At 36.4% G+C, this 20,887-nt stretch overlaps 5 protein-coding genes and 1 pseudogene across 14 annotated transcripts in view; 4 read left to right on the forward strand and 2 right to left on the reverse strand.

The window, feature by feature from the left end:
* dlg1 (discs large 1) overlaps positions 1 to 20,887 on the reverse strand; it is a 214,229-nt gene that overhangs the window by 76,792 nt on the left and 116,550 nt on the right. The window lies entirely within an intron of this gene.
* On the forward strand, positions 7,522 to 8,522 carry LOC103312135 (larval cuticle protein A2B). Its single transcript, XM_008203167.3, has 2 exons — positions 7,522 to 7,658; positions 7,813 to 8,522. Exons 1-2 carry the CDS (start codon positions 7,647 to 7,649, stop codon positions 8,446 to 8,448), a joined length of 648 nt encoding a protein of 215 aa, XP_008201389.1. The 5' UTR covers positions 7,522 to 7,646; the 3' UTR covers positions 8,449 to 8,522.
* Positions 10,438 to 11,491, reverse strand: LOC107399215 (larval cuticle protein A2B). Its single transcript, XM_015985009.2, has 2 exons — positions 11,002 to 11,491; positions 10,438 to 10,935 (listed from the first exon to the last, which is right to left on the reverse strand). The coding sequence occupies exons 1-2, from the start codon at positions 11,011 to 11,013 to the stop codon at positions 10,540 to 10,542; spliced, it is 408 nt and encodes a 135-aa protein (XP_015840495.1). The 5' UTR covers positions 11,014 to 11,491; the 3' UTR covers positions 10,438 to 10,539.
* LOC100142367 (larval cuticle protein A2B) lies at positions 12,493 to 13,361 on the forward strand. Its single transcript, XM_008203168.3, has 2 exons — positions 12,493 to 12,642; positions 12,756 to 13,361. The coding sequence occupies exons 1-2, from the start codon at positions 12,631 to 12,633 to the stop codon at positions 13,290 to 13,292; spliced, it is 549 nt and encodes a 182-aa protein (XP_008201390.1). The 5' UTR covers positions 12,493 to 12,630; the 3' UTR covers positions 13,293 to 13,361.
* LOC103315172 (larval cuticle protein A2B-like) lies at positions 17,484 to 18,079 on the forward strand (annotated as a pseudogene).
* LOC103315173 (larval cuticle protein A3A) lies at positions 19,372 to 20,078 on the forward strand. Its single transcript, XM_008203170.3, has 2 exons — positions 19,372 to 19,515; positions 19,570 to 20,078. Exons 1-2 carry the CDS (start codon positions 19,504 to 19,506, stop codon positions 20,005 to 20,007), a joined length of 450 nt encoding a protein of 149 aa, XP_008201392.1. The 5' UTR covers positions 19,372 to 19,503; the 3' UTR covers positions 20,008 to 20,078.

Here is a 20,887-nt window from a genome sequence, read left to right on the forward strand (position 1 = left end):
AGAAACAGACTTGTTGAGAATTGTACTTTCAAAAAAGTTTAGAAAACCATACCTGTATCACCATCAACCGTTTGGGTTGCTTTAGTTCCCTTAGACTAAATCTGTAGTTTGGTTTTAACGTATTTGTGACAAATTTATTATTTGTCAATTTTTTTTCACATTTTTCTATAGAAATTTTTAATAGTATTCGCAGTGTTTTGAAAACTATGAGAATATTTTTTTCTCATCTCGTTTCGCCTTAGAATTTATTAATACTATACTTGAAATACCGCCCCTGAACTTGACTGTATTGCTGCTGTACGTGAGGTGAAAAACGCATTACGTTAAAGTTTGCGGTTTGTTCAAAATTATATAGAATTATGTAAATTTCATGATACGTTTGAGCACATAAAGTGGCCACAAGCGTAAATTTGTAATAGAGGGCAAGGCAAGAACACCCTGTTGGCAGCTTTATCATCCCATTTATTTGAAAATATTGTAAATTATAACATGAATTCGTTACAATAACGTACAGAATTGCAAAGTCAAAAGCAGAAAAAATGGGATTTATGGCTTGATGTCGTACTTTAAAAATTCATATTTTCATTCGCCTCACTCAACTAAACCGGAGCTTATCAACCCTATCATTTTTCTAAAAGTTGGATTCTCGTTAATTAGCCTGAATCTGCTCCTCTCTTATACAAACAGGAGCTCTAACATAACGCTCCTGTGATCTTTGATCAGTTTACTTTGACATGAGGCACTAACAGCAGGTATGAACTAGCGTTCCTTTACCTACTAATTAACTCGGACAGCACCTAAAGGGCAATTATTTCGCTGTTATCGATAAGTGTTTGTTTTATCCACTAAGCTGTAGTATTTAAAAATTACTTTGTTGTCCAGAAAATCCGTAAAATCCAGCTTTTGGGTAAATCCTTGTATTGATGGGGGTTGTCATCGCGTGGACGAAATAAATTTATTACGGCAATAGGTAACCTGAGCAGTTTGATAAAATAATACACTGACGTGTTCCCGGGCTAGGATAGATTAGCCTTGCCGGAGTAAATCTCCGGAAAATCTCGCCTAACCATTTCTCAGCAATTTTAAAACAGCAGCCACTTAGGGGTTATTATAATTGACGAAAGTGAAAGCTTCCTCGATTAATCACTCTATTTATAAAAGAAAGAAAATGAGACGGTAATAAATCGCACCGTCGATTAATATTTAACGCTCATGTAAAAATTTCATTACCTCTTTCGCGACTAGGGAGAGGCTTTAAAAGGGTTTCTAATTAATTGAGAATAAGTTTGAATTAATAATTTTTCCTACGCGATCTAACTTAATGGCTTTGTTTATCTCCCACGGACGTGGAAATAATGTAAATGAACGTTTTAATGGATGAAGAAAAAATACGAGCACACTTCTTATAGTTCAAGGTCGCGATCTACATGTTTAGATTATTTGTGACATTTAAAATAGTTATTTTTCGGAATTTCGATTGATGTAAACATGGCGAATTGAACGAACGAGTGAAAGACTGCCGGAATCTGTCACCATTTAAATGTTGCCACCCCTATCAACGCCCATGTGGTTGTATAATTTCGTCGGAATTAGATTAAATCTTGACCTTTTGTAGGAGGACAGAAACAATGTTGGCTCGAGTTTCGTCTTTTTGGGTGGGACACATGCAAACAAGCTCGATTAATTTCCAGCACCGATTATGCACATAAATTGGCAAGGATTAGGTAATAGTCGGATTTTCAGAAACTTCCATCCAGAAAATAAATAATATTTCTTGACCATCCACATGCAAGAGACAATTTTCGCAAAAAATCGACGACATATCAAAGGCGACGAAAGACGTAAAAAGTGTAATAACGCCGCTAGATCTTGCAAAGAATTCAGTGATTTCATCTTTGATATGTGGAACATCACATGTCGAACAATTGGATAAATAGCAACATAGCGTGGCGAAACGGCACAATAAATATTTCCTGTGTTACACAACACCAAATTCCCCAGTCGTTAACCAAAAATTTCAAAATTGCAAGAATAATTAAGTCTGTACGTCAAAAAATCGTTACTGTCGTTATCCGACTTACTTAATTGGATATAAATTATGTTTGTGTCAATTTGTAAATTTTTATACATGTTAATTCATTCAAATTTGCGGTTTTAGCCTCAAATCGGTCGAACCTTGAAGAGAATTTATTGTCACACTCTCAATATAAAACGTTCTCTCCTCCAATTTTGTTTTATTTGTAATAACGATCCCAAGACATTAGAAGTTTTTAGATGCCAATCTAATAGTGTTGGTAGAGATTGGCAATCTCAAAGTCGAAACTCATCTAATAGGGATTAAAAGAAAAAAGATCGCAAGAGAATTCTCATTAACCATTTTACTGCATCGACTAATTAAAGTGAGACGTGTGATTTATTGGATTGTCACATCTTGATTAGGAAATTGATGATGAAGCTTGACCAATATAAGAAATAAAGTCTTGCCATGCGAAAATAAATCGATTGAGTTATTCAGCCGTGACGTACTTACTATCAGCAAGAATCAATTACGAGTGTGTAATTATTCAAATGTAGTCTAGACGACCTTCATTATTTTATTTAATTTAATATTCATTCATATTTGCTGAGACTACTACTAATCTTCTGAGTAATAAAATTTAATTAAAAAAACTTGTAGCCCAAAACGGTAAAAAATCTTAATTAATTGCAAAACCTGGAATTATAAAAGTAACTGTCATATGTGAGTATTATTTTTATAAACTCATTTATTTATACAAATTTCACATATAAAAATATAAAAAGGCGACTCTTTTGTTAGGGAGTTCATATCAAAGCTCTTCTTTAATTAACTCGCATTTGCATTGAGAAAATTAAATTTTTACAAAATAGATACTAGGTTAGTGTGCTGAAAGTATAATTTTAGAAAACAGTTACCTATCATTATTAGTTACATTTATTAATTATTATACAAGACGTCAAAGATATTAATTAAAATATTTTTATCCTCGTGTATAATACAACATTTTTTTCTATAGCAGGACTTCAAGTTTGAAAGAAAAACGTTTTGTCACTCCTTCAATATATATGCTTACAGAAAGCGAAATTAAGATTTAATTCAGAATTAAACTAATTCGAATTAAGTTGCCATTTAAAATGCATTGACAAATGTCGAGCTCATTTTTATCTCAAATAATTTATATTTTTGTATTTTTTTCAAATTATTTACTATTTATCTGTTATATGGTGACACATGTTCAAAATTAGAAGTAAATTGTCTATCAAGTGGTACAAAAAGTTGCAAGGGTGCAAATACCAAACTGAAACACCCGGTATGTGTAGTAAACAAGTACAAAACTTTAGAAGTAGGTAGTTTGTCATAAAAAAGGTGTGATTTACACGGCTTTTAAAAATCATGTTTTGGAAATGGTAATTAACCGAAAATTGATTCTTTTGTGATATATCGAGTTCCGGCAACAAGTAATAAATTTCCAGACGCCTTCATGCTTGAAGCAAACATCCAACACCTTGGTGAACTTTAAATTGTAATACAAAACCGGCTATCGCACCTGTATAATAGATCGTAATTAAGTGTGTAATCCGGGAAGAGCTTTTGTCCGGTATTGGAAGTGTTTGGCGTATAATTTAATTAAATTCTAACCCGAGAATTCCCGGGAAATTTTCTTTATCCACTGCTGGTGTTGTTGAAATGAAGCGTCGGTGAAATATTTCTTGCATATTCATCTGAAAATCCTCCAACTAGTCCTGAAAGTTAAAGCAACAAACTCGCTAAGAATCTGTTACGTTTGGCCAAGTTTTTGTCAAAAAGCTTCCATTTTGTGTAATAAGACAGAAAATTAATTTTTCAGTTGAAGACAAAGAGGCTATTAAATTCATTAGGTCTTTGTGTTTTGTAGCGTCGTTAATAAGAATAACGAGAGTTTATGTAAGATCTGGATACAGCTAATTTCGGGCAAATGGCGCTTATTGTGGTCTTGGGGGATAAACAAAAACTTCACAGATGGTCGTGAACTTGACTATTTCACGCTTGGCTTCTTTCCCGTAATAACATTATTTCCATACAAGCGTCGTTTATTACCGTATTGTAAATCCTTACACCAGAGCTGGGAGTATTTTCAAATCCCGAAATCTTTCAGCGATAGCATTTCGTGATTGGTTTATTGAATAAACGTCAGCTGTAAATTCAAAAAGTAAATTGCATGCTTTACCTCAACGAATTGATGATCTGTCACAACGAAAAAATTACTCCCACTTAATTAATTTGTGCCAAATTGTTTCACAAACCGAAATACTAGATCACGAGGCTTGATACGAAAATGCAAGTGTTTAATTAAGTGTGTCAATGTCGGGTAATGTGTAAGAAAGCAAAGGTGTGGCCCGTCTGTACCTACATCGAATATTTCACTTCAAAATTCTCATTAATTCCAAAGTTACGTTCTTGGGTAATTGTCAAAAGAGGTGTAGAATAGTAATGTTCTAGAGACAAAATGTAGCTCAAAAGAAATCGAAAGTGAAGACTGGCTATTTGGCGATTTTTTGCCGACCACACCTCCACATTTATAAATCAGAATAGGCGTCGTAAAATAGATTCTTCTCAAGGCAACTCGAGGAGTCAATGAAACGTCTTGATCAAACAGGATTCTAATCAAATCATTAAGATTAAATTTCAAGTTTAAAATGGAAAAATAGGCGTTGTCTAGAGTGAACTGAATTAGATTTCACTTGCAAAGTAAAATTACATATTCCAGACGAAGTTAAATGCTGTTTAACAGGTGCTTGCAGCTACAGTTTGCATCATTGTTATGACAGAAAACAAATTAATGCACATGACACAGAATTTACATTTTAATCTCCATAAATGCAAACCAGGCATAGTCTCAAACTTTCTCCCCCACATTTTTTCAAACGATAAAACAAAATGTAGGTGCAATTAAATTCGGTTTATTTCACTGCATCAAAATTAACTTATCAACCGTTGTGACAGTGTGGATTATTATTTCATTTATTTGTAAAACTGTTCATTTATTGCTCTGTCAATAGTTAGACAAAACAATCCACTAGCTTTATTGTTGTGAATTAAATCATAAAATCGAAAAATGTGGCTTCATCGCCCAGTTACGTAACTCCATTTGCCACATTTCTGAAATAAATTGTGTTAATTTATGGTAAAATATTTAAATGTATTAGTCGTCAACCATTATTAAATTAGAACTTGGTTGAGCAGATCGAATTCAGATTGTTCGACATTTCAACCGTTTGATTAAAAAAAAAGAAATATCGTGTTGTATTCCTATTGGGTCGTTAAAAAGGTGTGAAGTGTTCACTCTGAAACTCTTGGTTCGTGGTAATTAAACGAAAACCTTCCCTGGCTGTGTGTTATTGCATGGGATTCTCTTTCATTCTATTTTAAATAAGAAAATATTGATACAAGCAATGAAATCAAGCACTGCATTTCTGGAGACGTGAAAACTGGAATGTGCGATAATGATGAAGTGCATGTTTTACGACGCTATAGCTACTCCAATAAACTACCTCAGAGCTAGTGCTCAAAAGTATTAATAGTGTTTGCACACTTCTCATGAAGATTTCACGAAACTCGACTCAATATTGCCACAATTCCAACGTGCATAAAAAAGTAACAAGATTTGATGTAAAGTGGGGCACCCCCAAAATGATGTCGTGTTTAATGAAATTTTCCCCATTTGCTTGCAATGTGTCACATTACGAATCTCTTCCGGATTCATCCTCCGAAAGAAGCTTTTTGTCATGCAAATCTTTTTGGTTGATGTCTCTGATATTATAGTTTGAAAAGGTCAATCACGACCAGCTGACTGTGAATCGATCCATTTTTTGGTTCCAGATCTGTTTTTAACACCCTCATCTTTTACTCGTCATCTCTTCTGTTATGTAATATATTCGGGGTTTCTTCGATAATTGTTCATTCCGGACGCGATTTCGTCCAATAATCTGAATACAAAGCAGCTTCGTCGCGCAATTGCGTTTTCTATCAGTTAGCCAATAATGTGTGTTGCGAAAGAAATTTGTGGACAACAAACATAACTGTCAATAAATGGGGAGAGGGCTGATAAACGATATTACTTTAGTTGGGGGTGGAGGAAGTAATGCTCCTTTTTGCTCCAGTGAGAGCCGTCGAGCGTAACTTACAATGCTGAACATATCCTATTTTACTGATAAATAAATTACTTGGGTTAAGAATGGCGATAAATCGTCTGGAGACAGATATAAGTTACTATTTGCAGTAGATGACCGCGTCTGACTATGATATTCACACCATTGGGACGTAAAATACTACAGAAGCAATTAATTCACTCACAGTTAATTTCCGGACGGGAGTTTAAAGTTTATGTTTAATTAACTTTTTGGACACTGGGAATTGGTAAAAGAAACATCTAACAAGTGCAGAGTTAAGAGAACGAGCAAAATCAACTGTAACAAAGAACGCAGATAATAAATTACTAAGAAAACATCGTTAATTTAAATAGTATATGAAGTGCTGCCTTGAAAGCAGAGGCGGATTAAGCGCCTAGCGAACCTGGTGCCCGCCAAAAACTCCAAAGCTCGATGAGTTAAAAAAGCAAAGGGTAATTACTGTTAGTACTGGTCTTTGATTATAGATCGTCGCTACTCATAAAAAATTAGTAACACTTTTGTCCTGTCAATTAGAAATTCACTTTTAAGATACTATGTCAATTCTCTTCACCAAATAATAGATCAGTAATTACTATAATTATCTATCGGTCAAACAGTACAGCTTTGAACAAAGTGAATATAGAAGTTCAGACTGGGGTTGTTTGTCTAAATAAAAAATTAAAATAGAATTAACAACTCCAACTCGTACAACATAAACTTGCAAATGCTAAATACCTTGTTTGTAACGTAGATCCAAAAATTAAGCCTTCTGTTAAATAAGAATTAAAAGACATAATTTTGAAGAGTGTGATTGTGATCTTAGATTTGCGTTTGAAAACTGCTTGAAAACTTGTAAATACTTAGGACTTATCGTATTACGATATTAATTGAATAATTATTGAATTGAATATTATTGAATACATTTGTTTTTTTTATTAAATTTGGCTTTCGTTACCAAACGGTGTAAATTAATTAATGTTTTTTGATGTATAAAACATTTAAAAATTTGTAAATTCGTCAATAAATTAAATTCGACGTCATAGGAAACAAAAGAGCAACAATCGATACCGTTGCTAAAAAAACAAATTAAAAAATATATAAAAATTAAGTGGCTTGAAAAAAATTGAATTCATTTTTGTTCTTAACTGAACGTCTTTTATCACCCTTCGAGAGTTTGTCCGACACTTTTGAATCACTCTGTATCTAGGTATGAGAACTGAAAGCGTTTCTAATAAGTCATTTTCTTCATTTTGAAGAGATTATATCTAAGGCCCAAAAATTTTTACCACCAGGGGTCCCTAATCAACTTAATCCGCCTCTGCTTGAAAGTTCTATGATTCCAGATTACCAAATAAATGTTTAGTATGCACGGGTAGCAGTTGACACGTTGTGAAATTTTAATGTGTGGAGTATATAAACCGCCCATAACTCAAGTCAATCCATCAGTCGATCTTCCTCACTAGCGTAAATTAGAAGACATGGCAATCAAGGTAGGTCGCACGTGTAAACAAAAGTGCAAAGTGTTGTGAGCTTTAGGAAGTGCAATTAAATTAGTGTCAAGAGGTGTGAAAAAGTGTTCTCCTTCGGGAATGCTAATATCATTTACTCCAATACAAATACTGACGGACTTTTTTCTCTGTGCAGTTCATCATCTTGGCAGCCGTCGTTGCCGTCGCCAGGGGTGGAGTTGTAGGTGCACCCGTGGTAGCCCCCGTAGCTCCCGTGGCCGTAGCAGCCCGTGTGGCTGAATTCGACCCCAACCCCCAGTATTCCTTCGCTTACGACGTCCAGGACGCCCTAACTGGAGACTCCAAGAGCCAAGTGGAGAGCAGAAACGGAGATATCGTTCAAGGGCAATACAGTCTGGTCGAACCTGACGGCACTCGACGAGTGGTCGACTACACAGCTGACCCCATAAACGGTTTTAACGCCGTTGTGAGCAAAACGCCTTTAGCTCACGTTGTTGCAGCGCCTGTTGTTGCCAAAGCCGCTCCTGTCGTGGCAGCCAAAGTAGCTGCAGCTCCTGTTGTGGCTCCTGCAGCTCCCGTCGTGGCGCCTGCTGCTCGGGTGGTAGCTGCAGCTCCTGCAGCTCCAGTGGTAGCCGCCCGCGTTGCAGCTGCGCCTGCCTTGGCCAGGGTGGCGGGTCCTTTGGCCGCTCCGATCGTTGCTGCTCCTGCTTACGCCCGACTAGCCGCTCCTGCTGTGGCTGCCGCTCCTTACGCGTATCCTGCAGGATTTGCGCGAGTGGCAGCGCCCTTCACATACGCTGCCTTCAAATAATTCGCCCGCCTATGAATTTTTATTTGCCTGATGTACATATTTTTACCGTTAAAATAAAATACTGAACCATTATATTTTATTGTTTTGATCTTGGCAAAGCTCGACTTTATTCTGAAAGCTCGACGATCCCCATTGTTTTAAAATTATAAATTAAAAAGCACTCGCTTCAAGTGGATGGTAGTTTAATGTTCACAATTGGGTCCTCGTAAATCATGAAAGATAGAAAGTTGGATAAATGGAAAAAAGTTTGAGCTGTTGAAAGACTTGGAATATTATGAAAAATTTTCAAAGATGCCAAAGTTTGGGGATAGTTAAAAGTTGCAACTACACTTCACAAACATGCAAATAAATTGTTATGTTTGGAAATAGCCGGAATGTCGTGTGTAATTTACGGTCACAAATAATGCATTTTTGTAGAAAGTGTGTCTAGCGGAAAATTTAAAGTAAATTTAATTTGTTCAGTTTGGCAGCCTGCAGCACCACATAAAAAATAAACAAAACGGCAAATTAACGAGCTACGTGGTGAAGGTTGGTGAATTCGGAAAGGCGTATGCATTCCATTCCCATTTACTTTTCAAAGATAAAATCAATTTTCATTTAATAATATTTCATACAATTAGTTACGTGAAGTGGAAACTCTTAAATATTGTTAATCGTTTGGCTTTTCGATGAATGCTACATCGATAATTTCTACACTTTTAACTTGAAACACATAAAACAATACCTGATTAAAACGAGAATATACTTAAAAATTCTATAGTCTAGTGTCTAGTCAACAAACAAGTTGGTTTGACTTTTGACTTCAGGATTAGTTAGAAGCTAGAACTTTTCTAGAAAATAGTGGGAGCTATTCTGTCTAAAATAATTATTTTTGAGATATCCAATGAAATGTATTAATTTAAAAACAATTTTTGATATTCTTTACTTAAATAAAAAATCCAAGAAAAGATTTCCGACATAAAAGTTTTTTTATGAAGTAAGAAAAAAATAGGTACATATTCATAAAATAATATTTCTTTTAATCTGAGACTCTGGAAGAGTCGCTATTAAAAATTGTCATTTCTTGAATTTATTGCATCTTTGTTATCAATAAATACCATAATGATGAAAAAATTAAAAAAAAAATTAAATAAATTTCAAATACTACTCGTGTTTAATCTCCTTAAAGGTGCGTCTTTTGTTTTACTACACGTAAAGTGCCGATTGTGTTTTGCTGAACAATGGCGTATACATGCAACTGCCTCCAACGTATTCACACTGTTTGAAAACAGTTTTATGCATTTTCTGAAAAATTCCTCCTGATGGTTTTACAACTAGACAACTCACTTTTGAAAATTATTATTAAGTAACCGTCTCCACAGATTTTGTCTTCATTTATGAGGCAGACAGAAGTTAGAAAGAATTATGAGAAAGCAGCTTTTGCATTCACATTTCATTATAGTTAAATAAATCAATGAAATCTTGCAATCAAACTGTTAAATATCAGTTCTTGAGTACGGTAAATAAAGGTTGTGTATTAGATCTAGAAGCTATTCTTGACACATAGAGATGTATTCTACTTAATAAATCAGAACAGGACAATCAGTTATACCATTTACAATTTTATACAAAAAAGTACAGAAAGACAACTTCTTCTATCAAGACGGGCAAATGAAATTCTTTCTCAAAGATCGCAGTGAGAAATACCTCTAGCTAGATAGACCCCATCAATTCTATAGGTATTTTTGCTAGTTTGATGTTAATTTCATATCGAAGACACCAAACAACACAGGCAAAATCAAATTTAGAACGAACAAAAGCGAAATATAATTTTTTTCCGTTCTTGTAACAAATCCCAAGGATCTTAATGATACAGATGCAGCAGAGTCAATCTGAGATGTAAATGTCAACTTGCTGTGGAATATGTAGGTAGTGCTTAGTAAGTATTAAAAATCTTATGAATCTTTGAAAGTTCATGTTTTTAGGGTTTAAATTATTTCTTAGCATTGCTTGCTTTAAAATATCATTTTTATTGTATAAAAAATAACACAGATAATGGGTACTTAATGTTAATAAATACAATACTGGGCAGCTTTTAAATACTGAGTTGAATTAAAAATATGCCACTGGTGGCGGGATTCCCAGCGCGGGTCTCGGAATAACCGGCGCGAACCTGGCTAAGGTCGGCGCCGGTACGACCGGAGCTGGTGCCACTACCGGAGGAACGACGTTTACAATGGGAGCTTTCCTGACGACGGCGTTGAAACCATGAATAGGATCGGCGGTGTAATCCACAATGCGTTTTGTACCATCAGGATCGATAACACTATATTGTCCTCGAACGACTCCTCCGCTGCGAGTTTCAACTTGGCTTTTGAAATCACCTGTTAGCGAATCCTTTACGTCGTACGCAAACGAGTATAAAGGACTGGGCACAGCAACAGGAGCGACAGGTGCCGCAATGAGTCCACCCCTGGCTAAAGCCATGAGCGTGGCGAAGATAAAGAACTGCGATAGCGACATAAAATAAATCAATTGTCACTTAAAATTGCACCTACGGACGGACTCACTTACCATCAAAGTCATGACGATGGGTGATAATAGATGACTGATAGTGAAAATGTATTGTTGCGAGCTTTTATAGGCGACAAGACTATTGAACTGGTAATTGGATGAAGTGTCTGCATACTAATTTTATTTTATGTACTCTAGATATAAAATAATGTATTCGCTTCCTTAGTTAAAGGTAGACGTGCGAGTGGTTGCTCAATACTTTACACTTCGTAAATTTGTGATAGTGTCTTTGAAAAGATCTTAGCGAAAACACCGCCACTTTAGTGCCTTCGTATGAATAAAAACAACATGAGGAATCGACTCCATAAATGTTAACTTCCTTACCAAGACCTAATATCGTGTGACATATGTAGCTTCGACGCTACAACTTTACTACATATATCAAAACTATAACCGCAGAATCGTAAAAAATCCTATTTTCTTTGTTTAGATAGACGAAGTGAAATTAAAGCGACGAGATCGTATATGCGCAAAGTGACAGTTTTATAACCGAATAAACAATCTGAAAATGTCAACTCTTTTATTAGATAGTGATAAAAAACGATTAAATAAATTAGAATAGTTTATCAACGTTGTTTTCCAAGCTGTCGTCTGCCAACTATAAATTAAGAAAACTTCAATTACTCGCGTTCGTCTTTTAATTATTTTTCCGCGCTACGTACTTTCTGGATCGTAATGAATTTTTCTTTCATTTCCTCAAAGGACCAATTTTACCAGAGCTTTCTTTTCGCAAAAAGTCACCATTATGTGCGGATTCTAAAGTAGATATGACACAACCAACTATAGTGAGCTTACGCGTAAGCTCCTCTACTACGAGTACAACTTTAATGAGCCATTGAAATCTGGGACAAAAACTGAATTTCCTTCGGACGTAATTATGTCGCAACTCTATCGGAACATTTTTATTCCATAAACAACATCTTTGCATAAAAATTAAATCAGAAATATCAGGCGATTATTAACTAAAATGCTAATAAAATAAATGTGGCATTTACAAGTCAAATCGTAACAAATACCTTAACGATAATGGCTTGGTTTTAAAATATCGGCCACCGATAGCTTTTACTCCAAATTAACAAAACGAATTATTAAAAATGGGGCATAATGTATTTGCGGAAAGCATGGTGTTAATTAGTCCCATTAAATTTACATTTATTTTCCATTAATTTCGCCACATTACGGTCGAATTTATGTAGGATGATTCTATTTACTCAATTTGAAATTTTTCGTGAAATTTATTGGTTTTTTTCTTTAATAAGTGGCATTCGGAATCACGTTTTTTGCTCATATTTTTGGAACGCTTTATTGATGGCTTGATTTATTGGGGGAATATCCGTTTCCTTTTTCGTTTTCGATAAACGATGTCTGCATTTTGTCAGGCAAAAAAAATTCTTTATTATGGTAACAAAAGTTTGTATTGTAAGAGACTTGGAACTATCCATGCGAAGAAAATGAGTTTTTTTCCGGTTCTTTTTTGGAGTGAACCTAACGTGGATGACCTTCCATGGGCGTGGTGAAGCATCGTCGTGTAGGAAAACGGCAAGTGTCTTAGCCCGACCTATATAAAGTAGCTACTGGGTGTGTTGGGCATCATTCGACCCAAGTCCACTTGAGACGAAACACTCCACAATGGCATTCAAGGTAAGCCAATTCTGCTCGAAATAATATCGAAAATTGACTAGCCTTTCATCTCTCTATTGAATTAGCGTGTCAAAGCGCAATTACATAATAAATGGCAAAACATTTCATTGCAGCTCTTCGTTCTTGCCGCTTTCGTGGCCGTCGCCAGGGCCGGAGTCATCGCCCCCGTGTCCTACGCCCATGTGGTGGACTCCGAGTACGACCCCAACCCCCAGTACTCCTACGCCTACGACGTGCAGGACCCCATCACCGGCGACTCCAAGAGCCAGGTCGAGAGCCGCAGCGGAGACGTCGTCCACGGACAGTACTCCCTCAACGACCCCGACGGCACCCGCCGCACTGTCGACTACACTGCCGACCCCATCAACGGATTCAACGCCGTCGTCAAGAAGAGTCCTCTTGTCCACGCTATTGCCACTCCCGTCGTCAAATCGGTTCCTGTAGTGCATTCCAACGAGGTCGTTGCTAAAGTCGCCAGCCCCGTTGTCGCCAACACCGTTGCCTATTCCGCTCCAGTGTCGCACGTCGCCTACGCCGCCCCCGTGGCCCACAATGTGGTCGGAACCCCAGTGGCGTACAGCGGTTACGCTCACCCCTATTCCTACAACGCCTACAACGCTTACCACGTTCCTTATGCCCACTACTATTAGGTTCCCCGACTAAGACTTGATGCCTGTACAATGTAATTTAGGTAATGATAAATAAAAAACACAAAAATATTATTTCTTTTATTCACATCTCCCAGCCCAGAGAACTGTGTTTTAACGTGCGCCAAATTTGATATTCGATTTGATTCCCAAAATTTTGGGACTGTTGAGAACCGAACCAAGATAAGTTTTAGCAATAAATTCAAACTTTTGTGAAAAATAATAAAGAACTATTATCAGAATTCTGGTAATTCTGGAAAAAATCAAGTATAATTATTTACAAATACTTCCTGTAACTCCACATAATCAGTAATAATTCGAGCAATTGTAACTAAATTAAGCCTTAGGACCACAACTATTTTTTCAACTTAAAACCAAACATTTTTTTAAAGAACTTTAAAGTTTCTTATTGTGAACTTGTATTGTTTATCTACTAATTAGTCGCGACGGCTCGTATCATAGCCAAAAAATCGGAAGTGTATTTAAGTAATTCCCTCAGCGACTTCATGAATAGGTTCATAATTGGGGATATTCGATTAATAACTGGTTTAAACTCCAACAGTTGACTACTCGGGCAAACAAGACAATATTGACACAGATCGAACACCGAATTACCTATAACAATTTGCTGATATACTGATTAAAGTCCACTTCGGGATTACCCGAAAATGCTTTGAGGTTATTAATTATTGATTTAGCTTGTTCCAGCTACGACAAATTCTTAACTAATAATTATAATTAGAAGGGAAGAAGATAAAAATAGGGAACACTATTAGATTTTTCTCCTTCATTTGCACTTCCAATTTAAAAGAAATGCGTCGAAGTTCCCAGCGCTCCTTGTTATTTCTTGCGACGTAATATTCTCTTTTATTAAATCCTTCGTAATTAACATAAATATCTTTGATAAGGTAGGCGCTTTTCTTTAACATAAATGGATTGCACAATTTTCTCTATTATTCTCTTGTAACTTTTAACACCTAATCCATGTCTAATTTCCTTGTCCCCCTGTCACATAAACCTCGTTTCAGTTGCAGCAACTCTTTTTAATGGTCTCTTGTTGAATTCCCCCAATTTGACTTTGTATATCGTCCTGAAGGTGCACAGCCTCGTTACTTGGCAAAATTCCATTTAACTTGTAAGGTCTTTTAATCATAGCAATTTTGCTCCCTTCTTGCGACTTTTCAATATAAATCATCTTTTCTTTTTTATTTCATTTAATTTGTCTGTCTCCGCAAACTACGGTCACTGTCGCATAAGTAAGGACAAAGTAGTCGTAGACAACATACTGCTGTGACAGTATTCGATCCCGCGTAAATTTTTCTTCAGTTCTCTTCTCTGCTCTTCGGTCTTTTAATTGTTTGTCACCCCCGACTTTAATTGAAAAATGCCGAAAGTTATCGCAGTTATTATTACAAGCGCCCTTTGTGTTGTGCCACAAATTCTTTCTTGTTTGTGGTGAGCTTGATAAAAAATCTAAATTATGGAAAGTTGTAACGCTCAATTAACTCCCAATACCTTGATCTTGACCTAACGTGAGTCAATCACATCGAACGTGAAAGAATCAGCAAGAAAAGTTGAGGGTTCAACCCCTTCGTTAAAATAATTTGCTCAGTTGCCGCTAGTCAAACAAGTTGTCGCTGTTCCATTAGTGGAATCGCTTGTGTCAACAGCGGTCAATTTTCCGGAGAGAAATCCGGGATATGTCAGAACCCAAACTCACACCGTCCCATTAGAAAGAGCTAATTTATTATTAAACGTTGGTCCACATTAAGAAATTAGGTATTGTGAGCAATTCAAGTCAATGCCAATAATTAGCGCGATTGTGCAACGTTGGATAATTTCTAGTCGTCGCATTAGGAAAGGTGTTATTATGAAAGTAAAAATGCTTTCTTACGGCAAGTTCAGTGACGCATGAGTAACTTGGACGGTTACGTCGATGGACTTATGTAGTCCACTTTCTTTGACCATTCGTAGTCGAAAAATGTCGCAAATTTTTTCATACTATATTTGCAGACACAAATTGGCGATTATCAGTTAAGATTGTTAAGAAGCACTAATTTTATGGTTGTTATCCTTCAACTAATATAGCAATATTTTATTCGTAAAAGAACCGATTATTATCAGTTTTAAGTAAAGTAAAAACAATTATATATTATTATTATGGTCCACGAGTATTAATGAGTCTGAAAAAATGTTTGAATCAACCAACGAAAATATTTAATTTATCTCTAAAAAGTTTAAGTTGACTGAGTTAGCATGAGTTTGTTTAGTAAAGTCCCGAAAAACATTGTTAATAAAAATCATGGTCACCGCGAATCCGATGGGATTTGCGCGCGTCGACTATTTTTGAATAGAAAATACATTTAATTTTTGGAGAAATTATGTCCATTTTCGATCAAAAACGTGCTGAAAGTTATAAAAAAACAATTTTAAAAGTGTAGAGTCAACTTATACGCCTGGTATCTTTTGATGGAATCTGGTGAAAAATTAGAAAATTAAATTGAAAAAAGTGGATAAAAATGCTTTCTCGAGCTAATTCGCCGACTTTTTAACTGAAAGTAGTTGCGTTTTAGGTGAATTATTGTAAGTATATAGTTTGTAATGTTGATTTATTAAAAAAGTTTATATTGAAATATCTGCAAAAGACGGTTAGTACCTGGGGCCTGGTGGCCCAGTGGTATATGCACCACTTTCGACGGGGGAGGTCGGGTGTTCGAACCCGGATCAGAGCAACAATTTTTCTATGAAAAAAAGTTTAGAAAAGGTAAGTGAAACAACACGTACACAAAAATAAGAGATTGAGAGAACACATAGACGTATAAACGTAAAGAGGAGTATAAAACTGACAGAAATAAGACAATAATGCGGCAAAAGATAAAAGTACGTAAAGACGCCAAATTGTAAACGTAAGAGCACATCATAATAAGAGAAAAATATTTTTTGTTTTAGAGAAAAAGCGATGAACGTAAAGGTAAAACATAACTTCAAACTATAGCGTTGAATCCTTAGATGACTTACTTCTTAAATTATAAAAATTTAAACAAAAATATTTAATTTATCTCAAAAAATTTTTAGTTAACTGAGCTTGTTTAGTAAAGTCCCGAAACACATTGTTAATAAAAATCATAGTCACTGCGAATCCGGTGGAATTTGCGCGTGTTGACTATTTTTGACTAGAAAATACACAAATTTGGTAATTTTTGGAGAAATTATGTCCATTTTCGGTCAAAAACGTCTGAAAGTCATAAAAAAAGAAAAAAACAATTTTGAAAGTGTAGAATCAACTTATAGGCCCGGTATCTTCTGATGTAATCTGGTGAAAAATTAGAAAATTAAATTGAAAAAAGTGGATAAAAATGCTTTCTCGAGATAATTCGCCCACTTTTGAACTGAAAGTATTTGCGTTTTAGGTGAATTATTGCAATTATATAGTTTGTAATGTTGACTTATTAAAACGGTTGTGTTAAAATATCTGCAAAAGACGGTCAGTACCTGGGGCCCGGTGGCCCAGTGGTATAAGTGCTATTTTCGACAGGGGAGGGCGGGTGTTCGAACAAATTTTAAAGTCTCTTGGGTGTTACACTGTAACTACCACAGTCAATTCATCCTATATTGATAGCGTACTTCAATTAGTACAAGACATTGCGCCTTATAGATGCCATTAATATTCATTATTATAATCGATTTCATTGCTTAGCTAATAATAATCATCCAGCCGCGAATAAAGTTTGACGGTAATATAAAAAATTAACCGTGAAAAGAAAAACTAATTACCGTTGAAAAAGTATTTCACGGTTCCATTCCTGGCGGCATCCTCCTGAAAATTCAATATTATCGGGACGTAATGGTCCATTGTAATAGCTTCCTAATGTAGATAAACTAACGGGCCGCGGCAATTCCTATCGATTTGGGATGAAATTAAGACAATCCAGGGTTAAGCTGTCTCTCAGCTAAATTTGTGCTAGAAACGTGCCGGATCTAGTTATAGGTGTTGAATTATTACAATATGAGATCATTCTAACGTTGAATAATTGGGCAGCTACCCTCGCGGGCAAATGAAAGGACCGCAACGTTATTGTCTGCAACAAGGGCGTGTCTGAAGAGTTGCACCATTATTAGGCACCGACCAACTTATGTATAAAAGGCTCTTGAGCACCATACCAAAACCATAACACGAACAACACTCAAACTAATATGGCTTTCAAGGTATACAAACAAATAATCCAACATCTCGCAAGTAATTAATGTGTTTCAGCTGTTCGCTTTCGCCGCTCTTGTGGCCGCCGCCCGCGCTGGAGTCCTACCATGGATACGCCGCCCCGGCTTACGCCAAAGTCGCCGCCCCCGTTGCCGTCACCAAGACGGTGGTGGCCGACGACTACGACCCCCATCCCCAGTACAACTTCGCCTACGACATCCAGGACAGCCTCACTGGAGACAGCAAGAGCCAGCACGAAGTGCGTGACGGTGATGTGGTGCAAGGAAGCTACTCTCTTGTAGACCCTGATGGCACTAAGCGAACCGTTGAATACACTGCCGATCCAGTCAACGGATTCAACGCTGTCGTCCACCGCGAGCCTCTCGCCGCCAAGGCTGTCGTCGCCAAAGTCGCCGCTCCCGTCGCTTACGCCGCTCCCGTTGCCAAATTTGCCGCTCCCGTGGCCAAAATCGGTTACGCCGCTCCCGTTGCCAAGTTCGGGTACGCCGCCCCCGCCCATTACTACCACCACTGAACTGAGTTTGTAATAGATGTAAATTATTTATTTATTTAATAAAACTGTAAAGTGAGATTTATTGGTCGCAATGCTTGATTGATTTCTCCGGGAAGTACCTGTGGTAGTAAAACTGACGGATTGAAAATCGTAAATACATCAAAAATTTACAACAGATCGTTAACCTGAAGTTGTAACGTGTGGATTTAGTGCCATTGTCGCTGTTGCGCCTGCAGTCTGGACTATAATAATAAATAAAACATGTTTGTGCAAGAAAAACTTCCATAACATGTTTAATTCAAAATTTGTTGAACCAGATATCACAAGATAGATGACGGTAGTATTGTGCACTTTTTTGTTTGATAACATTTCGACGCAACTGAAGACTCTCCTCTTTGATATTTCAGAAGTAAGTTCGTAAACAGGTCGTAAGGTTCGTAACAATGGCTTTTACCCGATGTTTTATTAGTCTCCTGTCAACATTATCGTGATGTTTGATTTATTTTTCATTTCCTACCACATTCTCTTAATTCTTCATTGTAAGTATGCATAATTATGTGGTTCGTATGCGACTGAAGCTACAATTTCCTACAAAGTTTGACTTGGGATTTTAATTAAAGCTAAAAAATTAAATTTCAAACCAGCGCAATTTTATGTTACTTATTTTGAACATTATTAAAACCACTGAAAACATGCAGAAAGTAGACATAATATGTTTACATACAGGCTGACAATTTAATATTCTTTGAGAAGCAAAAACAAAAAGTAGGGTGTACCTAATAATTGGTCCTACTTTTCTATAATTCTTACTTTTTGTGTAATAAATTTAAAAATGCATGATTCCGTGGAAAAAAAAAGGAAAAAGTCAATATCTCTAATAATAAACAAGTTATGGAGCTTTTTCTGGTCGTTAGAACCGCCTGTATAATCTTTAGAGTGCACTTGTGAAAATTAAAAAATTCAGAACTCGGTTGAATAAAATTCAGTTTTTGGTTTTCGCATTATAAATCACATGAGTAAGCAAATCAAATAACGCTAAACAAGTTGTCGGAAAATTTAATATTGTCTAGTCAGGCTTTTATTAAGTGACGCACTAACAGATTAATTATCGTGAAACCTCATTAAGTTCTATGTGCTTTTATAACAATGTATTATCCCTAACTAAGTACATCGTTTAATTGAAAAATCCAATTTGTGCTAGGTTGTGAACTCTGTTGCATAACAAACGGTATTTAACTTTATTATAAAGCTTCTTTAGCATTATTTCAGATGGTGATAACGACCAGATATGTAACCCAAATACCCTCCGATCAGGTTCCCGTTTAATGCGAAACAATATCAGATGTTAATAGACAAATTGCAACCTAAATGAAAGTGATTTGGTGATACAAGTTAAACCAGACAAGGTCGGTCCATACGTTGGGCAATACTCCGGTTTTTTTAGACTTAACTGAATATAAAAACCCGCAAACAACCCAATCTCATCATTCAATTCCTCCACCATGGCATTCAAGGTAGGATCGAAGCCAGTGATTTGAAAATGCAGTTGCATAATTTTCCCATTTCAGTTCGTAGTTTTCGCTGCTTTGATCGCCGCCGCTCGTGCTGGTGTCATCGGCGCCCCCGCCGTCGCCGCCCCTCTGGCCTACGCCCATGCCCCCGTAGCCGTAGCTCACGCCGCCCCCGTTGCCGTAGCCAAGACTGTCGTTTCTGACGAATACGACCCCCATCCCCAATACTCCTACGGATACGACATCCAGGACGGTTTGACCGGAGACAGCAAAAACCAACAAGAATCCCGTGATGGGGATGTCGTCCACGGCAGCTACTCCCTCACTGACCCCGATGGTACCCGCCGTACTGTCGAATACACCGCTGACCCCATCAACGGGTTCAACGCTGTTGTGCACAAGGAACCCCTCGTAGCCAAAGCTGTCGTCGCCCCAGCTATCGCCAAAGTAGCCGCCCCTGTAGCTTACGCCGCCCCCGCCCTTATCCATCACTAAGATGGATAGAACCTAAATTATTCTTTCTTGTACATATTCTTTCCTATTTCTTAAGTAAAAAAGAAAACATACTCTCGAGTTTTTTTCCCCGATATTAAAATCCCCCAGATTGCGTAACTGAAGTAACCTAGAGAAGAGACCAAGGCTGGCAACATGATTTGTGGCCATGCATTAGACATCTTAATTACTGTTTAATTTTGGTCCACGTATTTGGACACATTGAAAAATGTTAGTTGAACAATAAATTTCGTTTTACAAAAAATAGAGAATGTGCAACACGCCAGCGAATATTTTATGATTATTAAACAATTCATCTAAATTTTGTGCTTTCGTTGCCCGAGTATTTTTTTCAAAAGTAAACATAAATTTTTATTTTTGAATCCGGGTTAAATGTGGTTGAATGCTTGTATTAACCCTCAATTTACATAATTCCATGCTGCGTCCTTTGTTCAGTTAGTACAATCATTACTATAACAACTGTGCGTCCAATTTATTGTTGTTCGTGAACACAGGTTTATCTGTCGTGGATAATTATTACTTGATATAATAAAGCTCGCAACAATGTGCGAGATGAAAATATTCGACAATATCCACTATTAATACTTTTTGATAATCACGCTTTTAGCTAATACGAAACCGATAGTTGATTAGATTTAATCTCCTATTATTGTCATTGTGTTAAATTTTACAACAAATCATTTTAATTCAGTGTGTTTAACAAGAAATGTATTTATGGATTTGTAACCGATTTTGTCTGTTAATTTTACTGATTGATACGTTAATAACACTGGTCTCCAAAAACATTTTTTTCTTCATTATTATTTATTACACCTGGTTAGCTGATTACTGATTGTACATATAATAACAAAAACTTTTTTGT

The sequence above is a fragment of the Tribolium castaneum genome, chromosome 4 (assembly GCF_031307605.1).
Source record: "Tribolium castaneum strain GA2 chromosome 4, icTriCast1.1, whole genome shotgun sequence".
NCBI classification, from domain to species: Eukaryota; Metazoa; Arthropoda; class Insecta; order Coleoptera; family Tenebrionidae; genus Tribolium; species Tribolium castaneum.